Source organism: Epinephelus lanceolatus, chromosome 2, assembly GCF_041903045.1.
Source record: "Epinephelus lanceolatus isolate andai-2023 chromosome 2, ASM4190304v1, whole genome shotgun sequence".
Taxonomy (NCBI): Eukaryota; Metazoa; Chordata; class Actinopteri; order Perciformes; family Serranidae; genus Epinephelus; species Epinephelus lanceolatus.
Window position 1 is genome coordinate 19,054,228 of NC_135735.1, and position 23,374 is coordinate 19,077,601.

A 23,374-nucleotide genomic window follows, 5' to 3' on the forward strand; every position below is an offset into this window, starting at 1 on the left:
TTACCTTGCTCTGAGTTTGTCACCGTTCTTTTTTCTCAGTATTGCCGTGGGACTCTCATTGTCTTTATTGCTACCAGAAGACTAGATAGCGAAACACTCAATGGAAATCTCCATGATTTCACACACACATATTTGATCAGTCAGATAGAAATAAGACACCTGATCAAGTTTGATGAGAAAATGTTGGAGAATGTTTGATGTGACGTAAGGAAGGCACCGTTTCCAATAATAAATTTATTAATTTCCTAATGAAATGGTCACCTGTATCAGCTGTCTAGTGCAGTTGAACATTAATTGATTTTGTGAGATATTCTGCGGCGACTTTGAAAACCAAAATGAGGATATTCTGAAACTTCAGTGCAAACAGGGTTTTGTAAGTTTTTTTTATCATATATCACAAATAAAGAAACTATAAAATCATAGAAACCTCGGAGGGAGGGGGGGGACTATCTCAATCTCATGCATTTTAATATCACATCATACTGGGGGAGGAGCGGTGAGGGGAGGTGAGGTGGAGGGGAGGGGGAGGGGGTCCTCTGGCATTTGTTTGAGAATCCTTGAAAAAGAGAAAAAGAAGAGCATGTTGTTTCTTAACAAAAATAATTCTTGTTTTTTTTTTCTGTGATTAGCCAACTGCTTGAGTCCATTTACACTGTCCTCATTTTCCACCACAAACGACTGGGCTGTGCAAAAAAAGTTCACGTATCTGGTCCAATCAGAGAAGGCGGCGACTGTTACCACTGTGATGTCATCGGCAAAGTCCCACCTGCCCTCTGGCTCACAGAGCGGGAATCTGTCTGAAAAATAAAGAGACAGAAAACAGAAGCATTTAAGTATAAAGCAACGACTCTGACTGTCCCTTCACATATCTCTAGAACCGTTTGTCCAATCTACTTCACACCTGATGGGTGTTTGGGGATGTAAGAACGTGCAGTATTGAAGTTGGTAGAGGTTGGATACACGACATGTTCAGTATTGAACTTTGAATAAACAAGCGAGCACGGTTCTGTGCACGGCAGGGGTGGGGCTTCAGGGCTCTGCAGAGAGTTGAGCGTGTCTCGTTGAAGTTGTTTCGTGATCTTAGGCTGCCAAATTCACACACGTCCAGGGACGGCAGATGAAAACTAGCCTCCTGGCTTATTCTAGCATGTTTCAAGTTATGATTACAATACACACTGTCACTGAGAAATAAATACATTTACAAAGTGCTTTACAAAACTGAATAAAAGACAAAGCAATAAAACAAGATGAAAGCAGCACAAATAGAATGCACCTAACAGAGTAAACACACACAATAATAAAGCAATTAAAATCACCCAAAGGCAGTTTTAACAAGCAGGTTTTCAGTAATGACTTGAAAGGTGACACTGAGTTTGAAGCCATGATCTCCTCAAGCAGGTCACTCCAAAGTCAAGGAGCTCTCACTGCAAAGACTCTGTCACCTCTGTGAATTAATCTAGACCTCGGAACAACAAGAAAAGATGCATCTGAGGATCTCAGGAAGCCAGGATTGGTGTGATGGGGTCATGTTTTCTAGTCCAAGTCAAGATCCTGGCAGCAGAGTTTTGGATGAGCTGGAGGCACGAGAGGGATTTTTTACTGATGCCAGGGAGCAAGGAATTGCAATAATTTTAATGACTGGTTATGAATAACAGTTTCCAGATGTTTGTTGGAAAGGAATGATCTGATTCTCAAGATATTTCTGAGATGGTGGAAGCCGGATTGAGCCACTGAATTCACATGTTTGTCTAAACTGAGGGTTTGATCAAAAATGACACCAAGATTGCTGCAATGTGAAGTTACTGAGTGGGACAGAGAACAAAGACTGTTTGATATTTGAATGTTAGCACTATCTATGCATTACCTATGATCAATATCTCTGTCTTATCAGCATTAAGCTAATGAACTCCTCCCTCTTCTTTATAATCATTGTGGTTATGGCAACACAAGCGACAAAAGGCCTAGACCCACCAAGCCAATGTCAATGTTGGGCCATGATTGAGCGTCTGTCGCCCTATTTTCCTGCACCATTGGCTCTTATCGGCCCTTGAGCCTGTTAATGAATGAAATCGCTCTGATTGGAAGTCCAGCTCAGTGCACAAGAAGAGAAACGGAAGTGAGGAAAGTAAACAAATGGCTAAAAGTCTAGAGGGAGTGAGACCAAAACAAACTTATTAACTAACTAACTAGCTAACTACCATCATGACGGTCTTCCACGTTTCCCTTTTTGAATGTACATTGCAGAATACTGCCATCTGCTGCTGTGGAGTTATGATGCGTTCAGATGGGGTCGTGTTCACAGTGTTCACAAGAAGAGTCCATATAAACGCCCCCCTCTTGTGGTATTCACAACCTCGTAAGTGGAATTTTATGAGAGCTCCGAGTTCACGACTTCATGTACTCGAATTCCCATGTCAGATACGAGCTAAAGAGTTACATGTGAATGCAGCATTATTTACTCTTATACAGCTGCAGAACACAAATGCTGGTTGGCCGTTGGCTAAAGTCTTTGCGGTGTATTCATGTGCAATTTTTTTGCCAATATACATGCGATGTGAGGCGATGCAACAGTCGGCTCTCATCGGCGCTAGCTCTGATGTCGGTTTGGTGTGTCTGAACCATAACATGTCAATATGAAAATGAATACTTCAGCAAAGTGTATGTCACAGGTGTGTCTGACTGTGAGTTGTGGTGTGTTGAGTGTGTTTTTCAGGGGTGACTTTAGTGATTTGGGGGCTTCGTGCAAACGCTATCTTGCTTTCCTTCCTGTGCATCCTCGAGTTGAAGGGGAAATTACTTGTGACTAAAGAAAGTGCAGTGTCAAGTGTGAAGTTGTTTGTATGAGCGATTCTTGAAAATGCTGCAAGCAATATCACAGGTCAAGCAACCAGCCCACTGCACAAAGTGACATAAAAACAATGAACTAATATGAACAGCAACATTAGGATCTCATTATCTTTGACCTACACAGGCACCCTGTATAAAGATTTCATAAACTGTGGCTTTTTACAGACTGTTAACCCTTAAATTCTTCTTGTTAATGTCTTATAACTGATCTATAAAGCTTTAGTTATTGATTAACTAACCATTTATAAAGCAAATACTAACAACAAATACTAATAACATAAACCTTTGGTGTCTTTGTATTAGGTTTTAACATAACTACCATGCAGGAGTAAAACTGCTGACATAAACAGTTTGCTGGCATTCACGTCAGACGACTCACACACCTGTGATTACTTGCTGAGTTGACTGTAAGGAGACGAGTTGTTGGAAGAATCCACTTGTTGCGGTGTGCCGTTTTCCTGAAAAGCAAAACAGGCTTTCTCATTCAGAGCGTGATAATAACTGTCTTCACTGTATTTGCACTGAGATAATTGATAGTTTTACAGGATGAACACTTCAAAAACAACTCAAGGCTGTAAAGGTAAGAGATGACTGAAGTGGCATGGGCTGTTGTAATATCATGCAGACACCGGGTAGAAGGTTAATGAAGCGTCAAATGAGACAAAGATGCAATTAACTTACAGGTGCTGCCTGCATGGGAGGATACTGAGGCATGTAAGCCTGCTGGACACCAGGGTTGGCTGAAATATACTGCAAGATAAGAGAAATAAAATTAAATGATTCAGTCTCATATTACATTTTGTCAGACCTGATAACTGTGTTACTTGCTAATCATCTTACAAATAAAACATAAGACAGGAGAAAACATGAAAAAGAAATACAACACAAAGAATCACATGTTTACACCAGGCACACAGAGATAACAAATTCCTGGAGAGGCTTCGGGGGAGATGTAAGAGCAGATTAGTTTCACATGCAAATGAGTAAAAATTTGTTTGAAGTTTACCGTACTCTAAAAAAAAAACAAAAACAAAAAAAAAAACAGAATATGAAAGGTAAATAAGGACAATAAGGAAGAAATAGAGACATTTTACTTAAAACTAGAGCCCTGAAATCATTATGGGTACTTCAATTTCAGTCTCACCTAAACCTCATAACAAAGTCTTTTCACTTAAATGAGACCAGTAAACCTGCCTGTTTCTATAACTATTGCAAATCTATCTGAATGTAACCGTGCACACAAAGATCTTTGAAAATCTTTTATCTTTGAAACATTTTTGTAATTTAACAGTCTCTCTTCGTTCATCAGTAAAAATGACCCTTTTTAAACCTTGCATTAAAATTTGTTTTGGATGATTGGATTGTGATCGCATAGTGCTTGACCACATGAAAGTACAGGTGTAAATGCAGCCAAAACACACTGAGGAGAGATTGTGATCTGATTGGCCTAACCACCACTAGAGGCTTTCGGCGACGCATTGTGACCACACTGAACACAAGTGTAAAGGCCCTGACACACAGAGCCAACAAGTCAGCCATCAGTCAAAGTTGGGCTGTTGCTGAGCATCTGCTGTGCTCATCGGTGCAGTGTGCCCAACACCATTGGCCTTCGTCAACATGTTGAATCGACGTTGGCGACAGCAAAGCCAGTCGGTAAATGAAATCGCTCTAGACCGTTTTTCTTTTGCCATTTTGAAACATTTCGTGCTGGTTTGTGTTATTCACTGGTGCATGGAAAATATGCTTTGTTCTTTCAATGCCGAATTGTGTTGTTAATGTGCTAACTGGCTAACTAGCGTCAAAACAGTCTTCTTGTTTCTGTTTTTGAATGACGAACACACACTACCACGCTCTGCTGGTGTGGAGAGTTATTTCCACTCACACATGCACAGAGCATAAGCACTGATTGACTGTCAGCTGTAGTCTTTGCGGTGTGTTCACGTGCAACCTTTTTTGGCTGAGACACGCTGACGTCAGGCAACGCAGCAGGGGGCCTTCGTCGCTGCAAGTTCTCTGAAGTCCGTTTGTTGCATCTGGGTCTTAAATACAATTGCATTTTCAATCCACACACAACTACATGGGCGAAAATACCTTAACGTGTGCAACTGTTCTAAACCAGCCAGGAAACTGACGCTAAAGCTGTCGGCCTGATGCTAACACTACAACCTCATCTGTATTGTATTTTCATCGGTCGGAGCAGCAAAGATTTTTTAAATATTTGTTTCATTTTTAAGACAACACTGTCTCTGAAAGCACAGAGAATATCATGACGTGCACCCTATCTAATTTTAATTTTTGATAAATATTGAACACGTTTAAAAAAAAAAAATCTTATCATAGTTGTAGACAGGCGGGGGCGGGGCGATCAAATCAGAACAGATCTCACTGGAGACACATTTCAATACCAGGCATAAAATAATCAGGCTAAATCAGATACAGTCTGGATGCCAGACACATTTTAATGCAAGGTGTAAATGAGATTTATGTGTACTCAGTATCATAAATATTACAGTGTCATCTGTTTTGAAAAAAAAAAATAAAATGAATTAATAATACAAGCTTTCACCTCACTAATCTGGGGGTGTTCATGCGAAATATCCCAATTAAATATCTTTCTAGTGAGGCGCTGTTCAGGCATTTTCACAAGTCAAGTGTCAAGTAGAGCACAGGGCGTATAATCACTGTCACACTACAGATTGCATAGACTGAAACTAACATTTTGTCCTAATATTTGTGAGTACTCTGTATTTATTATACTACGCAGGTTTGATCTCATCAATGTTGTGTGATATCCCAGAATTCCACTCACTGCTCCAGTGTTTCCCAGTGACAGCTGGCCCATCTGCTGAGTAATCATGGCCGAGGGGTGCAGTGACATGGAGGGATCCACAGAGGGAGACATCACAGCAGCCTGTAAACACAAAGCAGCTGAGTTTTTAACACATATCACATGATTCTACAAACTAACCACGACAAATTCTTATAAAACACCTGATAAAATAGCACATATAGGCTCCAACAACAGCTCCAGGCCGTGTGAGTTGAGTATAAATATGGCATTGGTGACTGTTTAAAACCCATGAATGTGGGATAGACCAGGAAGATTAGCTGGGGATATATATGTTTTATGGCTTGAGGTTTGAAAAGAAACTAAAATAACACATTTGCAGCAATATGTCTGTGATAATTTGTTACTCTGAGGTAAACTTGAAGTATTACACCCTCCTGGGTTACATTAAGTTGTGAAAATATCTAAAAAGGTGTGACGTTGCCAGCGCTAGTCTGTTTTCAGATGTGGTATATTCCTTTAAACACGACGCCTTTAGGGAATAGACCGTTTCCTAGTAAAAAGTGGGGGAGGGAGCAGATCAGCAGAGACACTTGTTCCACTGGAAACCATCTGTTGGAAGAGTCAAAGAGTCACAAGACTGTCTCTGCTCCAGGCATTTCCTGCTGGATCCAGAGAGAGGGAGGAGGAGGGGGTGGCTGAATGTCTTTTTAGTTGTTCCATTTCTCTTTCATACACACTCCAACACACATATACACTCCTGTAACATGTAAATACACAGTGGCTCTTTCCCAGAACTCGTCTCCACTCTGTCATCTTCCTGCATTTGGGGAAGTTTTTGACGTTGCTAGTTTGATTGTGTCAGCAGAACACATACTTGATTAAAGTAACACTCTGTAGCGGCGCCACACACCCATTTCCTGTACACAGAAAAGGAGGTGGTCTGTGAGTGTATGAGAAAAAAAAAAAAAAGAAGCAAATGCCGTTGTTCTCTTACCGGGTGTTGCATGATATATGGTTGATGTGCCACCCAGGAATGACTCTGTACCTAATGGAGGGTCAGACAGGAAGGGAGAGGCAGAAGGAGAGACAGATGGAAAGAGAGTTATTGACGTGTCTTGAATGAATCTTTTATGTTATGAACAAACTTTACAATTTAAATAAACATTTGGACTGCAACAGCATACACCACATACATCAATCAATGCATTTTAAAGACTATTTCTAATCAGGAACCAATAATTGACTATGACAGTCCCAAAAATATCCACAGCATTTAGTTTTTTAGGACCAGTTTTGAGTGTTTGTATGGCTGAATGGGACACGAGCAAACAGATTGTTTCAGTTTTTCCCCAATGAAGATGTCCTAACCTGCTCCGTGCATCAGTGAACAGGCTATGCAATGTGTTACTTGCTTGAAAATACACTCGCCCTGGCTCTATTTTGGCAAAGTCTTGTGCACCTCCAACTTATTTTCAGAACAACATCGAGCTGTTTGTAGGCTCGCTCGGGGCTCAATAGGCTCCCTGAATGTTGTTGTCGCTGGTATCTCGACAATTTCTTATGCTCCATCCAACAGAGTTTGCTTGCTCACTGTATGTTAAGAGGTGTAAGGAGCTTTTAAACTGCCCCAATGACATCAGCCATTAAAATGGCCCCTAAACTCCACAAATCTGAGGGTATGTCTGTTTTATCAGGAGTTAAATTAACTTCTTCATATCCAGGGCGTGGGCATGTAAAATAATAACACTCACTTAAAGGTCCAGTATGTAGAATTTAGAAATTATATTATATTGCATTTCTGGCAATACATCTAAGTATGTTTTATTTTGTGTATAATCAACTGAAAATAAGAATCATTGTGTTTTTGTTACCTTAGAATGAGCCTACATAGGGAGCAGGTCCTCATCTACAGAGATCGTCATGGTACACTGCCGTGTTTCTACAGTAGCCCAGAACAGACAAACCAACCTCTGGCTCTAGATAGGGCCATTTGAGTTTTCGTGTCTTTGTGACAGCCCTTTGTAGTTAGCAGCCTCATTGTTACAGGATTTTGGAAAAACACAGAATTTGGTATTGGTATTTTTGATTGATGTCAATTGATTTCAATCCATTCATTTTGGAGAGGAAGAGACCTCTGCGGATAATGTGGCTCGTGGCAAAAACCTCCTGAACAATTAACACTGCAATGCCCATTGAGCAAAAGGCAGGACTAGGGAGGATGCTGTGGATGCTGGCTGCACAAATTGTACACCGGAATGAGGGGGAGGAGCTGGAGTGTAAACTGTGAAAGACTGTGACGGCCCGCCACAGTTTCAATATGAACTAAAAATATTTTAACACTTCTCATGATAACATAAATCATGAGAAAACATCCACAACACTCCCTCTTTAGTTCTGACATCAAAATCCATCTCGTTTACCATGCTTCATGGGTGTGACTTTTTGTCATCACCAATTATATCAATACACCCATTGTGTTGATCATTAAATTGCTTACAAGAGCACAAAGATCTTCACAATTCTAGTGTCTTAATTTTGCTCTTAAAGTACATCAGATTGATGCATTTAGCTTAAAAATGTTAATTTTCTTCCAGGGAAGCATTTCCCTGGAACCACCTAGAGGGTCAAAGGTCTGCACACCGCACAGAAAATCCTGCAGGAAACACTGCTGGATGTAGTCGGACTCATTTCTCATACAGCACTGCGTCTAGAAGCAAACTTCTCCATAGTCATGACTGAGATCTGGTAAAACACACTTTCTCCCAGTGAAAGCGTTGCTTGGATGTGACTGCCACATGTAGTCTGACTGATGCCTGGGTGCTTGCACCTTAATTATGTGTGAGTTCAAGTTGGGGGCCTTGAAAAAGCTTCACCTACTCCATCATCTTACTGGGAGACTTCAGTGTTCACACTACCAATGAATAGGCCACCTGGGGATGAGTACCTGAGAGGAGCTGCCTCCGCCATGTGATTGAAAAGGTGAGTCTTTGTTAGATGTCAGTACTAGTTATGGATTAGTGTGAAAACTCCTCAGTCACACATAAGACAGCTCATCCTAAGTGTTCATAGTGCTACAGCCCTTAAGGTGCCAGGGCGATGATCGCCTTTGCAGGTGTTTCATCCAGTGTGAGGCTGTTTCTTTTGGACAAACTGCAGAGAGAACATCTGAGCATTTTATTTAGAACTTATTTCCAACTCTCACAAGCCTGGAAGACCCAAACATGTTGTGTTCATCTGAAGAATTTCTGGTAAAGCGCTTTATTCAGAACCAAGACCCCTCTGATTCATGATGTGCAAATGTATGTCAGGCAACAGATCTTGCCTGTTGTCAGAAGTGTTCCTGATGCACAGAGAGTAATGAATCAAAATTTATGAGTGAAATATTACAAAATAGTAAGCCATAACCCATTTCAGACAAAGCGTGACTCAGAGGAGGTTTTATTTTTGACTACTTCATTCCTGTGAACCACTGAGCTCACTGTCAGATTACATGATTTCTGTTTGACTGAGCTCTTCTAACACTAAACGTTTCAAACAATCATCAGCTGCCACGCGGCGCTGCCAAACTGTGTGGTGGCCCAGGGCAGCTTTAGCACCTATTCTTACATCTATAGCACCTGTACAACCCACACACCAGAAGAGAGGAAGAGAGAGACAGCGATGATTTTTATTCAGGTCTGGCTGGTGGACATGTTTATATCCGTGATCTTTCAGCAGTACCTGGTAAGCAGAGACTGGAGACATGTAGGGAGACATCGCAGGCTGCACGGTCATTATCCTGTTGCTCACTGGATACGGAGAAGGATAGTACCTAGGAAACACAGTACAGTATTTCAAAATAAAGCTTGAGAATTACGACCCTAGTTAAAAGTTAAATGGTGTCATGACCTGTGGTGTAACTTACCCATTCTGTATAGCCGCTGAGGAGGGGTCATAGGTAAGAGTCATTGCACCCTGAAGGTGGGGAGATTGACAAGAATGTGGAGTTACATATTTGTATTTTACTACTCATCCACTCCAGAAGTACTTAACTACCCATGTGCAGAAAGGCCTGCTCCTACAGCCATACAGGCTTTAAATAATTAACTTACTATGAAGTTACAAGAAATCCAGTCTGTGGTGTGTAGAGTGCCAATCCAAGTCTTTGTCTCTTTGTACAGTTTTTGCATAATTCTGTATATTTTACCTGTGTTTGCACCTACTGTGGAAATCTTATCTACTACTTATCAGCTGAACCAAATATGCAACAATAATCAGAACATATGATCATGTTTTCAGTTCTAATGGGTTTTTATGGGAATAATTTTCATTTTGCATTGTCTTTTTTGTTGTACAAATGATCATTTAAGAGTTAATTTTCCATGAAATGGTTCAACAAACTCTGGCATACTATACAGACAATCGAATATCGGAATTAGGGGTGTCACGATAGAGTGGTATTGATGACAATAGCGATATTTAAAATAACAAAATATTGATATCCCCTTAAAAATCCACATAAAAATACAAATAATATGGACTAATTCGGCTGGCTGTGGCTCAGAGGTAGAGGGGGTCGACCACTAATCAGATGATCAGCGGTACGATCCCCGCCTCCTCCAGTCTGCATGTCAAAGTATCCTTGAGCAAAATACTGGACCCCAAATTACTCATTTTGGCTGTTCCATCTGTGTGTGAGTGTGTTAAAAACTGAGTAGCAGGTGGCACCCTGTATGGTAGCCTCTCAGCCACCAGTGTGTGAATGTGTGTGTGAATGGGTGAATGTGACTCGTAGTGTAAAAAGCGCTTCCGGTAGTCAGATGACTAGAAAGGCGCTACAAAATATATAAGTGCAGGTCCATTTACCATAATATTGTGGATATAATCCGTCGCCTCTAAAGTCATTTCAGTCTTTGTCTGTCATTTCCTTTTTTTTTCTGTCCACACACACACACACACACACACACACACACCTGACACGATGTAGTGACACAGTAACAAGCTAGTCAGCTAGCTACGACGACAGTTTGTGGATACTGCGGCCACACAAAATCATGAAGAGGGAGATGACAGACAAACACAAGACACGCTTCCCTGACCTGAAAACAGTTAGCTTGCCAGTGGGATTTTCTTTATAATGTATTTTCAATAGATATCGTGGTAACATCATTATCATGAATTCTTTTGTGTAGTGAAAATCTGACACCATGCCAGCTCCAATTGGAATAGTTGTGATTTTAATGTGTCTAACTTTAGCTCGAAGACCTGGAAAAGAAGGCAAGATGGACTACTTAATACGTAGACACTTACTTCTCCAGTATTATATAAATGTTCTGCCAGTTTTGTGGACAATGAAAGTCTGAAGATTTGATTGTGGAAGGACTTTTTTATAGAACTATATTAAAAAGATATATACACAGCATGGTTCTGGTTTATGTTTATTTATGGTGTCTTGTAAGCCCATGCAGACTGTATGCATGACACAGTAATAAAAACTTTATTCATTCATTCATTCTCATCAAACATGGGGGCAAAAGGTTAAAATACATGTAAGATGATATACAGGTACATACTAGTCTGAGATCCCCCGTCTGTCCGTTGGGGACGAACCCGCTGTGAGCGTGTTTCTTCCTTTGACTATCTGCAAACTTACACAGCAGGGGCTGAGAGGGAGCTGGGGACAGAGCACAAAAGACATGACATATTAACACACAGCAATCAATCATCAGTGCCTCCACAGTTTTCATGCGAGGGAATGTTTATAGAAAGGATAAATTCTTTCCTACCCAGAGCTCCAGAAGCTATCTTGATAAACTTCCCGTTGAAGTGGGAGATGACGGCATTACACTGCTCTGTTGTGTCCATCCTGACAGGGGAGAACATAAAACAATGACTCATCAATAAATCATACAGAGATGATCTACAGCAACATTTTCAACACAAAGTGGTATTGTAAAGTGTGACGCATACTGGGGTTAATCTCGGTCCCCTTCATAGAAAGACTGAAAATGATTGTCACTCCTCATTTTAATGCTGGTTCACATTCTGTACAGCTGTGAGCAACAAACACAGCAGACTTATTATACAAATATGCTTAGCTTTGTGTATATAAAACAAATTCACCTTGTCCTGAAAGGCGTTTTTTTTGCAGCGTAAGCGATGTTATCTCCTACATAGGAGATGTTATCTCCCACGATAAACTTTGAGGCTTAATCTTGCTTTCCCTTGCTCACTGGCTCGCTGAGTAGACTTGCGTATGTGCGCTCCTGGGAACCTAGACGTTGTGGGCGGGTGGTTTTTGTGCATATGAAATAAAATCCTGCCAGCCCCACTGCACAGTTCCATTATGTTGTACTGTAGACATTTGTGTTTAGTTAACTGAGAATGCAAAACCTTGTCTTTATGCTGCATTTGGCTGAACTTGCAATGCCCTCTGTATCATGCACTAAGCGCTTCATTCTGCTCGGATTTCTCGTTTCAAAACAGCCTCATTAAGCTGAAAAGTTTAGATAATATCTCCTAAGTAGGGGATAAAACCATTTTTTCACCTTGCCTCTCAGGACTTGTATGAATGGAAATAGCAGCTTATAATCTTAGATTCCCTTCACAACAATACCAGGTCTGGCAACTGTATTACAATTTAAGATTCTGTAAGAAATTTATTTAGAAGATCGTGCTGGATTGCAAAAGTCAACAAAAAACAGACACGAGTTTGGACATGACTGACTCCAGTTAATAGGTTTGACTGTCGAGTTCAAAGATGCAAGAGTGAACTCAATCTTGGTTGCCTTGAGTTACAAAAAATACATATATAATGTCAGAAACAGACCATAACAGGGAGTAATTTGTTGCAAATGCTCACATCTGAATATTCTTTTGTGGTCAATTGCAATTATTGTGCTTACACAGCATCATTTCTGAGCACTCCCAAGTGCTGTATCATAGGCAACTGGACTCGCTTCAGTTTCTTGAAGACATTTCACCTCTCATGCAAGAGGGTTCTTGTGAGTGAGCCTCTTGGATGAGAGGTGAACACGTCTTCAAGAAACTCAAGCGAGTCCAGTTGCCTACGATGCACCACTCCGGACTACCATGACCTGGCTGACTGACAACCTTCACCAACACTGCTGACCGCTACATACAAACTGAATGGTAATTTGGTGTTAGTTCACCAACATCAAAGCTGAGAGTCTTTTTTAGTTTCAAGGCAGTTCAGCAGAGATGAAATTAGTTTTGTCAATGTTCTGTGACCGACCTGGCGAAGCCCACGCCTCGGCTGTTGCCACTGTAGTCTCGGAGGATCCGTGTGGAGACGACCTGGCCGAAGGGCTGCAGCATGTTCTCCAACTCCTTCTCATCCACAGAGAGAGGCAAGTTGGAAATGTACAGATTTGTGGGGTCCTGCTCCTGTTGCTGCTTATAGAGAAGAAGATGGAAGAGACGTACAGTGAATGACTTGTACGACATTTTGCAAGTCACATGCTATAATGAAAGAATAATTTCTCTTTAATCATGCATATATTTAGAGAGCCAGAGATAGAGGCAGTGCTGTGCTACTTCTTTACTGACAAATGTAAGACTGACATGTTTTTCTCTCTGCTGTGTGAATCTGTGTGGATCCAGGTTTGAGACATGAGTATGGTTAAGGGTCAGAAGATGTTCGGTTAAACAAACATTAATAAACTCTCCTGCACACACACGCACACCTACACACTGAAACACACTTCATCTGTACTGTGCAGCAGCTCAGCGCCTCTATAGTCTTCCCTAGAAACAGCAGGAGAGCAGCGTAGCCTAGCTACCACAACACACAAACTGTGTTCTGCCGTGTTTGTTTCAAACAGAGCAGCTACATGCAGCTCTCCAGAGAGCAACCCTTCATCAGTGAACTCTTACCCATGACTTTAAGCACAGCAACACAGACCGGGCTGGGAGAAGGGAAGGGACTGAAAGAAATTAAATGATCCAGACAATTTCTGCTACTTCACGACGAGACAAATAACAGATGCGGAGCAGAAACACCCTGTTTGTCATCTAAAAATATTTTTTGAAAAATGAAAAACTGGTTACTTTGAATTAGTCACAGAAGATCAAGAATGGCTCAAAGCAGCAGTACTGTTGCCATAGTGCCTCTCTGCAGAAATGCCTACATCAGTATGCATGAATGATGATTGTTAACCACTCAGCGACACAGTAATACTACTGTTAAAAGAATCTGTACAATCTGTGTAGTACAATGGTGCGTTAGTGTGTGGGCTGGTGGTCCGGTGTGTTACGTGTCGCGCTGACTGACAGGTTATTTGGCAGAGAGGGACGTGACATCTGGTGTCTACAGTGAAAGTAAATGGGGTCACAGGAAGAACAGCTTGTCAGCTGAGGTCATGTGACCGTCTAATGTCACTCTCCAACACACACTGGACACATGCGCGCATTAAAGAAGCACAACCCCGCAGAGATGTTAGCAAGCAAGACAAATATGCACACACACATGCTCACACACATGCCTGCACCAAACTCACCTTGGCCATCTGGGCCTGTATGCCGCTGGTTTTCAGAGCATGTACTGCCTTTAAAGCAGCCGCCGGGCTGTCAAAGTCCACAAAGCCGTAACCTGTAGTTGGTGGAACAGTGTTTATATGAACAGTTGCTACAACATAACATAAGCATCGACTGTGCTGAACATTTTGTACTATCACTGATACTGAGGGCTGGGATATTTATAATGATTTTTATTCTTTGGTACTGTAAACATATCAAAATATCTTTGCATCATCAGTCATTATGCGAAGTTTTATTTCTGAATTTACACTACAAAATGATTTTTTAAAATCTGATTTCTCTCAGATTGTTTTCTGAAATATTTTCAAGGAACAGTTGAACATTTTGGGAACTCCTTTTCTACTTTCTTCCTAAGACTTCGATGATAAAATTGATACCACTCTCACGCCTGTATGGTAAATATGAACTGGAGGCAGCAGCCGGTTAGCTAATGAAAAGTTGCAGTATTACAGGTGACTACTTCCTGGCTGGGCGCAGCAACTTCCTGGAGCTTTGAACACAAAATGTCAGACTATCCCTTTAAGAACCAGACCAGCACTTTGTTTTACGACAACACACATACTTTGCATCCCTTAACATTATTTTCCAAAGCATACTGAGGTGTTCCTGATTTTTAAACGTGTTTTCCCACCACCTAGTCACTCACTGGTGTCCATTCATTTCCATACAGTGTAAATATCTATTTGTAGAGACTCTAAGGTAATCCATTATAATCTGCTTTTGTTTCAGTCAAACTTCTGTTTTCATTACATTGTAATGCAGGGCAGATTTTGCACTTTCAGCCGCGATGTCACTCAACAACAGAACAAATTGGGACAAAAATAAAAGCAGACACAGTCGCTGTTTGTGTTCTCACGGTGATGGATTACCCGACTCAAGCAAAAATATCAGTTCACCACAAATGGATTGTCATGCATTATGGAAATGAATGAGAACCAGGAGCTGCCTGGAAGGTATGGAAATTCATTCAAAAATCTAAAATAACATAGTATGTTTCCATATCTTACAAGTGTGCAGTCATACAGTATACAATACAGTGCAAAAACACTGGTGTGACACTTTATGAAAGTCAGCTAAGAACAATTTACTTTGATGCTTCAAATACAGAGTGAGTCTCTGTGATATGTGAGAGGATTTAAGCTACATGGTTAAATATATTTTTTCTAATTGTGCAGCCCTGATATGTGATGGATGGTAAGTTGACAAGCTTACTGACCTTTACATTTGTTGGTTGTCTTGTCCAGGATTGCCTTTGCCGACTGAATCTTGCCATACCTGTGCACATATCAACATGTAGATTACTGACAAATAACTCAACAAGTGAGGCTGGTGATAGTATTTTATTATAAATATCTCTTAATCGCCTGGGATTTCTCATTTTGTATTGTTAATGTCAAATTTTAATCCGTTTCTTTAGGAATATATATGTAGTACCTTCACTCATAATGACAGTCTAACACAAGAAGAAAAGAACAATTTATGACAATAATAAAAACTGGTGTTATTTCATATGCTACATCACTACTCTCTCCTACACGTTTCCAAACACCAGAAATCCAAATATCAACATTTCAGGTTTTGCTTTATCTCTGACTTTATGCTCAAGTTGAACTGTGGCCCAAGCCGTGAGCTGCTATCTGAGCGCACACAACATACAGACTGAATGCCTAGCTTACATCACCATTCAGACCTTGTTGCTATGAAAAGCGCTTTCATTTCTGCTTTGTGCCGGCAAACACCATTGGGAACATGAACAAAACACAAGCAAACAGGACACAAACAGCTGCTGCTGCTGCTGGTTACATGGGTGAATGCCTCTCTCCATATGCTTGTAATTCAGAGGGAAAGAAAGGAGACAAAACTCCACTAATTATGGCATCCACCACACCAACCGCTCGGACTGAAGCCTATGGTATCAAGTGTCCGACGTGTTTGCTGCTTTACATGACTCTGTTTTTTTTTTCCTTTTCTTTTTTTAAGAAAACAATCATTTTTACACTCCGCTTCAAATACCGCAGTTGAGCTATAACTTTTCCATGTGTGTGACTGTTTATAGAGGTATGGTGGTTGGAGCATTTTATGTGTCGGAGTACATTATGGTTAAACCAGTGTGTGTCTTTGAATGCCAACATAGATGATTTTGCACTAAAACTGCATACAGTCAGTACACGTTGGTCACGTTTCAACTTATTTTCTTTATCTGTAGCCTTTTATATGTAAATTAAGTTTATTTTATTTAGGAAATGTTCCCAAAAGTCTCTTATTATGATGGGGAACTTCTCAGAAACGACATTTTGACATTTTGTTTTCTTGCCAAGAGACAGATGAGAAGGTTGATACCACCCTCATATCTATAGTGCAAATATGAAGCTATTGCCCTCAGCTGGTTAGCTTAGCTTAGCACAAAGACTGGAAACAGAGGGAAAGAGTTAGCATGGCTCTGTCCAAGGGTAACAGAACACTCCTAACACCAGCAGCCCCTTTAAACTCACCAACTAAAAAGACTGAGGTAAAAAAATTACATATTGCTGTTTCAGCCCTGATCACACAGAAATTGTTTTAGCAACCTGAAGAGGATTTTCGTAATTGCTGTTAATGAGAATTAAGCCTTTCGCTTGCTGAAACTGGCGGTAGCGGTTGCTGGATAGCCAGAGCTATACGACTTTACGGACCGCAGTTACTCCGATCTCAGTACAAATCAGCTACTAATTATTGTAAAATAAATAAAATTAAAAAGTAAATAAATAAATAAACGGTAAATTGGATACACAGGAAGGTTAGGGCAGTGGTTTCCAATGGTGGGTCGTGGTCCAAAAGTGGGTCGCAGGTGACTCGTGAGCATGTCAAGTTTGTAAAAAACACACTTTATTTTGAAGTACAGTGAATTTTGAAGTGCTGTTTCCTGCTGTAGAGTGAGTGAATAACAGACAGCTATTGAACAGAGACAGCAAAGTAGCTGGACAACATGGACAAACGCAAGTATGATGTTGAATATATCAAACTTTGTGGACCTTGAACAAATAACTAAGGGCAAATCTGGACCCCAAGGCATGACCAGCTGGGAACCACTGGGTTAGGGTAATGAGGTGATGGGGTGGTTAACTGGCAACAATAAGAAGGTGCAGCAAGCATTCTGTTTTTCTTTACTAGTGGCATTCAATTAAAATAAAAAAGGCAGTGCAGTTCGCCTCATGTTTTGTAACCTGCAAAACACTTTCTGTGTGATAGAGGCCTAAAAGGAGTTTGCTGTTTTCCACTGTTCCACAGTTAATCATCTCTGGGCATCGATCTTCTCATCTAACTTGGACAAGAGTATTTCCCAAAATTCCACATGTCCCTTTAAATCAAGAATTTATTTACAAATACTCTGACATTTTGTATTTGCCACTCATTAGATGAGATGATAGATACTACTCTCATATATCTGCAAATGTGAAGCTACCCCCTCATCTGGTTATCTTAGCTTAGCACAAAGACTGGAAACAGGGAGTAACAGCTAGCATGGCTCTATGACCTTATATAGTGCCAGTGCTTGGTTTGTCCTTTCTGGGCTCCTGTAAAAAAAACGATGGGGGACTCTGTTGAAGAGGACCCGCTCTGTATGTAGATATAAACGACTCATTCTAAGGTAACAAAAACAGAACAGTTTTTTTCCCCAGGAGGTTATAAACTAATGAAAACATACTTATGATTATTATATACCATTTCTGCCCCTAAATCTGACACACTGGGCCTTTAAATTAAGAATTTATTTACAGTAAAACGTCACTTAATAGATACATAAACTTAATTGCGCAACTAAAATTTCACAGCAAGTTATTTTTGAACAGAATGTGTCCGTGGTCAGGGAGAGACCTTCCTTAAATCAGACTGGAATGACATCGGTATGCAATATCTGAAAACCCACTTCAGGCCCCATTTTTCAGCAAACAAGCATATCAATGACAAAACACTGGTGTGCACAAACATTAGCATACTTGCTACATTCCCACTGTACATGTGTGTGTACTCACTGGTGACAGAGTTTGACCAGGTCCAGGTCTGTAGTCGCAGGAGGCAGGCCGCGGATATACAGGTTGGTTTTGCTGAGCTGCTCCAGGCCTGTGCTGCTGCTGTTGCTGCTGCTGCTGGGACTGGCCGGAGTCATGGGGTAGGACTGAACACAGGAAAGCCACTGTTAGGACGTTTATGGGAGCTAGATAATCTAGTTTAGACCCAGGTCAACAGTGATCACAAGAGCATCTCATCATCCGTGCAAAAACGAAAATGCAGAAACACACAGAGGGCACGAACGGATTTCGTGTGCATGCTGCATTAACAGACGCTCTTGTTCTCTTCTCAAGGTGATAAGAACTGCTCGTCTTTGATCCACAGAGCATCAAACACAGCTTAAGGTCTTCTACATTGTGACATTCCTGACACAACATCAGGGTCCAGCTGTGCAAGTAGATTTACTGAAGTACAGTCCTTGAGTGCGATACAAAGGTACCTGTACTTTACTTGTGCAACATAATACTTCTACTCCGCTATATTTCTGTCAAACTCACATGAAAAACATAGCCTATGAGGTCATAAAATTTGATGCATTAATTCACTAATACACTACACTACTGGGTAGTGTATTAGTGTATTAATTCACTAATACACTACCCAGTAGCGTACAAAGGGCCTCAAATTAGCTACAATTGAAAAATTACAATATTAAGTAATTACATCTAATGAAATTTCATAAATACTACAGCTCTCTGAATAGTGTTCCTGCATTGTGAATACTTTCACCTTACATTTTGTGGGTAATACTTCCTGAAAGCTACAGCTGGTTCATGTGATAAAAATAACTTTTTATCATATTGGCTGAATCTGTCACTATTTTCACACAGAGATGACGCAGCTCATCTGTGACAAAAAACATGTTCCTCTGCCTCCTCGTATCGCTGATAATGGCATTACCGCATGTAAAAACTACCACCAGTCACATCTTTTAGTGTACTGTTTAGCTTTAGAATGAGAATGTTTGTGACTCGACAGCCATGTTAAAAACAGTTGAGCAGCAGTTAAGCAGGTAAACATTTCATTTTCTGTAATCACTTATCCTGTTAGGGGTCGTGGAGGGGGCTGGAGCCTATCCCGGCTGACATTGGGCAAGAGGCGGGGTACGCCCTGGACAGGACGCCAGACTATCACAGGGCTGACACATAGAGACAGACAACCATTCACATCTATGGCCAATTGACCTATGGCTAAGTCCAGCTCTCTGCGATGAACCAATCACAGTGTGTATAGCCATTCCCATACGCTCTGACATTCTCTGCCTGGACGTCCATTGAAATGCATTACAGAAAGTCAGTTTTGTTCAGTTTTATGAGCGTTTTCAGAGATTTGAAGTCTAGAAGTGGTCAGACAGTGTGCATGGGGTACATGCAACTCCGACACAAGTTGGAGAGGCTGGGCGACGGGGCGTATTTTTTATCCTTTCCAAAACCACATCTCAACCTTGAAAGGTGTCTCCTTTAGATAAAGTTGTGTGGTAACGTTAGACCACAACATCAACTCAACGTGAATAAGATTAACATTGATGTCTACATCTGTTCTAAGGTAAGTCAACACTGTGTTTGAGGCAACTTTGCTGGAAAAAAATATAAAGTTATCTTTAACATCTCTAGCTAATGTTAGCTAAAGTTAGCCTAACGTTAGCTCCTAGCTGCATTGTTCATCATGTCACCTTGTTTGCTGGGAGTTCATTAGCCTATTTTGTTCTAGTTTTGTACTTTGGTGATCGTACATCATTGTTAGCTGTTGTCCAAAGGGCTCTAGTTAAGCTAACGTTAACTTCTGGAGCTTAGCTTCATTAACTTATCTGTAATCGCAGAGATAACAAAGGTTGGCAAACGTTATGCTGAATGATTCAATGTAAATACTGTAGCACCAAACTAACGGAGAGACACTCTTGGTAAAGATGGTAAAAAGGCTGTTATCCTTTTCTCATATTCTGAGACAAAAACCTTAACTTCAGTGGCACTTTAACTTGTTGTCTTTGATGATGACGGCAACGAGATGCGGTTCACAAGCGTACACTGTGACCTGTAAATTTTGGCTTGTAATTTAAGCTTTTCATCAAGCTTCTCAACAATAAAATGATGAATATATCCCTCCAATGCGTAGTTTAGGCCCCTTTGGTTACTTCTCAATGAAATCTGATCGTTATGTCCCCAACAATCATCAACTGTCTCCTGCGAAATGCCGTGTACTGTGACACCTGCCATAGCGCCGGTCACTGAATGTTGATAGTTTGTCTGAGTGAGTGGAGAGGGGCGTGGCTTAGCCATAGGTCAATTAAGAGTCACCAATTAAGCCTAGCCTGCATGTCTTTGGATTGTGGGAGGAAGCCAGAGTATCCACAGAAACCCACACTGACATGGGGAGAACATGCCAGCTCCATATGGAAGGGCTCACCCACCCCGGGGGTTTGAACCAGGAACCCTCTTGCTGTGAGGTCACAATGCTAACCACTGCACTACCAGGCCACCCACATAATTACACTAAAAAAATGCTTCTGAAAACATTTAAGGTAAGAAACAGGCAATGCAGTGACAGAATCATGATTCATATTTAATCAGCACTGCCTAGTCTGACAGTTTGACCACAGTTCACGGGCAGTGATTGACATTACTGACAGACTCCTTAAAAAGGCTCCTCGGCTCTGAGTGGTTCTTTTCCATCAGTTGCGGTGGCTTCTAGCAAATGCCATTAAAAGCACTGCAAGGAGGAGGGACATGATTTTTTTCTGTCTCCTGTAATGCCGTCAGGACAGCTTCACAGTGTCAGCAATTATGACAAAAAGTTATTTTTTAAAAAAGTTACCAACTGCAGCTTTAAGTAGCACTTTAAATTCAAGGTTTTTAATTGTAATGGAGTATTTTTAGAATACAGTATTTCTACTTTTACTTAAGTGAAGGGTAATTCTTCCATCGCTGTGAGGTAGGTTTGACTTTTAAGATCCCAGTTGTTGTAAAAAGGTGATTCTGTCCAAACTCTATGACTTGCAATGGGATTAAATGTGTGTTCATGTCTAACATCCTAGTATAGCGTTTATCAGAGACCTACCGTTTTCTTCATACTCGTGAGCCAAACCACGGAGCGCTGCCCTGCAAAGCATTTCCTTCCCCTTACTCATTCATTAAAATAGCTCCCAGCCACCCCAAACCCTCTCCAGATCAGATCAAAGACAAAGCATGGCAGAATTGCACCATCTGTCCATAACCAAAGGACAATCCAATCCGAGGGCCAAAGCCAGGCACAAACTACAGCCATGCCAGCAAGAATCACTGAGATATTCCTCCATGCTCGTGTGACGAATAACCATTCACAGCAGCTATTTTTCTTTTATAGATAAAGAATCTATGGCTGTGAAAGGAACATCTGTCAGGCCTGTTGTGTCTCCAAGTAGAGGCCTTACATTTCTGTTGCAATTACCACACTAACTTCGTTTGAGGGCCATCGAGGGTTCACATCAGGCTTCTGAGACGCTACGCCTACTCCATTAGAGTGCAGCTACGGTGGTACATTTCACAGGGGTATCATCACACCTTATAGCAGCCTAAACCTGTATTAACGCCCACACTGAAAACTCATTCACTGCTTCCCTGCAGGGATTCATGAGTGGCCGGTTTCAGATTTCTCTTGCCTCAAAGTCACATAAGGTGCCTACTGATGAATAAATATTACAATGTAATCTGAAAAGGTGGATATTTGGGGATCTTACAGGCTGCAGGGCTCAACCCATCTGACACAAGGCTCACATTTCCATCATGAGAGGTTAGAATAACAGCTCGGTGCCTGCTTTCTATTCCCCATCTTCCATCTAAATCGAAAAGGTGTGATGGGAAAGCAAAGGGGCATGGCCTTCAATTACCTTTCCGTTCACCTGGGAGGTCAAAATGACGGATGCAGGCAGCTCAGTTCACTCCAGCACACTGACACACATTACATTACACTGCCTCTGTCTCTTTCTGGATTCACCCTGAATGCATTAATTTATAAAATGGACTACAATAACCGTCATGCATATTGACCAGAGGGGGCGAGTGACTGGGCAAACAAGGGTATATGGACATAATAATCAAAGTCTCGGCTGTAGAGCTATGGATCGAGTCAGCAGCTGGTTTTATCTCCCCATGTAGCCTATCAGAGGATCAGCTTCCCGTCTGACAAGTCAGCTCACAGCAATGCATCTATGTTTTTAAACACAATTTAATTCATTTGGTGTTAAAAGGGTGAGATATAGATGCATTATGAGCCATAGGAGATCCAGAAAGGGCTTTCCAATGTCATTTGTGGCTGCTATTATTCAGCCTGGTTATCCAAACGCTGCCTCAAGTGTGGGGGGAAAAGTAGGCAGAATAAAATAAATAATAATAAAATAAATGTGTGTGTGTGTGTTTTTGGCCTACCTGCTTACGATTGGCTGTCTTCAGTGGGTTGCCTGTGTTTGCAAAGATCATCCTGGAGGTTACAGATGTATTTTATTCCCAAAAAATTTAAAAAAAAATCGCAACGAGGAGCCACTAGAGACGGAATCCAAGCGGGTGTACAGAGCCTATGAAATAGCCACTCGGTTTAAAACATCCGCATACTGAACAGGCTGGTTAACAGTAGAAAAAGAAGCCTCGGTCCCTGCATAGGTACACTGACACATCTATACAGTCAGATGCACACCAGGCGATGGACCAACCCTACGGTCCGGTTCATTGATCTACGACGTCCTGCTGCAGACCGCTCGGCAGTCCCACCTACTACAGACCAAACCATCTCCGCCTCTGCAGGGTGTTTGACATCAAATAAACTGCGTGGCCGCCTCACACAAACTCACACTGGCGCTTTGCTTTGCTTTGACAAAGGCACGTCGAGACGTCTGGTGTCTGCGGATCAATTTATAATCGGACACAAAGTGCTTTTGGGTTTGATTTGCAGGCGCACAATCGCTTGGGCTGAACGCGCGTCGCCTTTCATGTTGTTGTCGTCCGCACATACCAAGCATTCTTCACCCCCACCTCCTCCAACCACACACACACACACACACACACACACCCTCTTCCTCTTCCTACCCTTCCCCCCATCCAACACACTACATGTCAGAGAATCAGGATGCAATGAAATATAAGCAGGGGCTGGCCTGGGCTGGAGGTCACACACACTCTC

The 23,374-nt window shown here is 41.4% G+C and overlaps 1 protein-coding gene across 2 annotated transcripts; it reads right to left on the reverse strand.

Annotated features, from left to right (window-relative positions):
* Nucleotides 1-353: 353 nt before the first annotated feature.
* rbms1a (RNA binding motif, single stranded interacting protein 1a) lies at nucleotides 354-22,982 on the reverse strand. 2 transcript variants are annotated; one of them, XM_033627631.2, is made up of 14 exons: nucleotides 22,627-22,982; nucleotides 18,190-18,332; nucleotides 15,393-15,451; nucleotides 14,137-14,228; nucleotides 12,873-13,030; nucleotides 11,404-11,483; nucleotides 11,191-11,291; nucleotides 9,543-9,592; nucleotides 9,359-9,449; nucleotides 6,633-6,683; nucleotides 5,657-5,758; nucleotides 3,529-3,597; nucleotides 3,231-3,305; nucleotides 354-797 (listed from the first exon to the last, which is right to left on the reverse strand). In XM_033627631.2, exons 1-13 carry the CDS (start codon nucleotides 22,675-22,677, stop codon nucleotides 3,237-3,239), a joined length of 1,116 nt encoding a protein of 371 aa, XP_033483522.1. In that variant the 5' UTR covers nucleotides 22,678-22,982; the 3' UTR covers nucleotides 354-797; nucleotides 3,231-3,236. The 2 variants fall into 2 exon arrangements, with proteins under 2 accessions (XP_033483522.1, XP_033483514.1); XM_033627623.2 differs by having other exon boundaries at nucleotides 12,873-13,033; nucleotides 22,627-22,972.
* Between the last annotated feature and the right edge of the window lie 392 nt (nucleotides 22,983-23,374).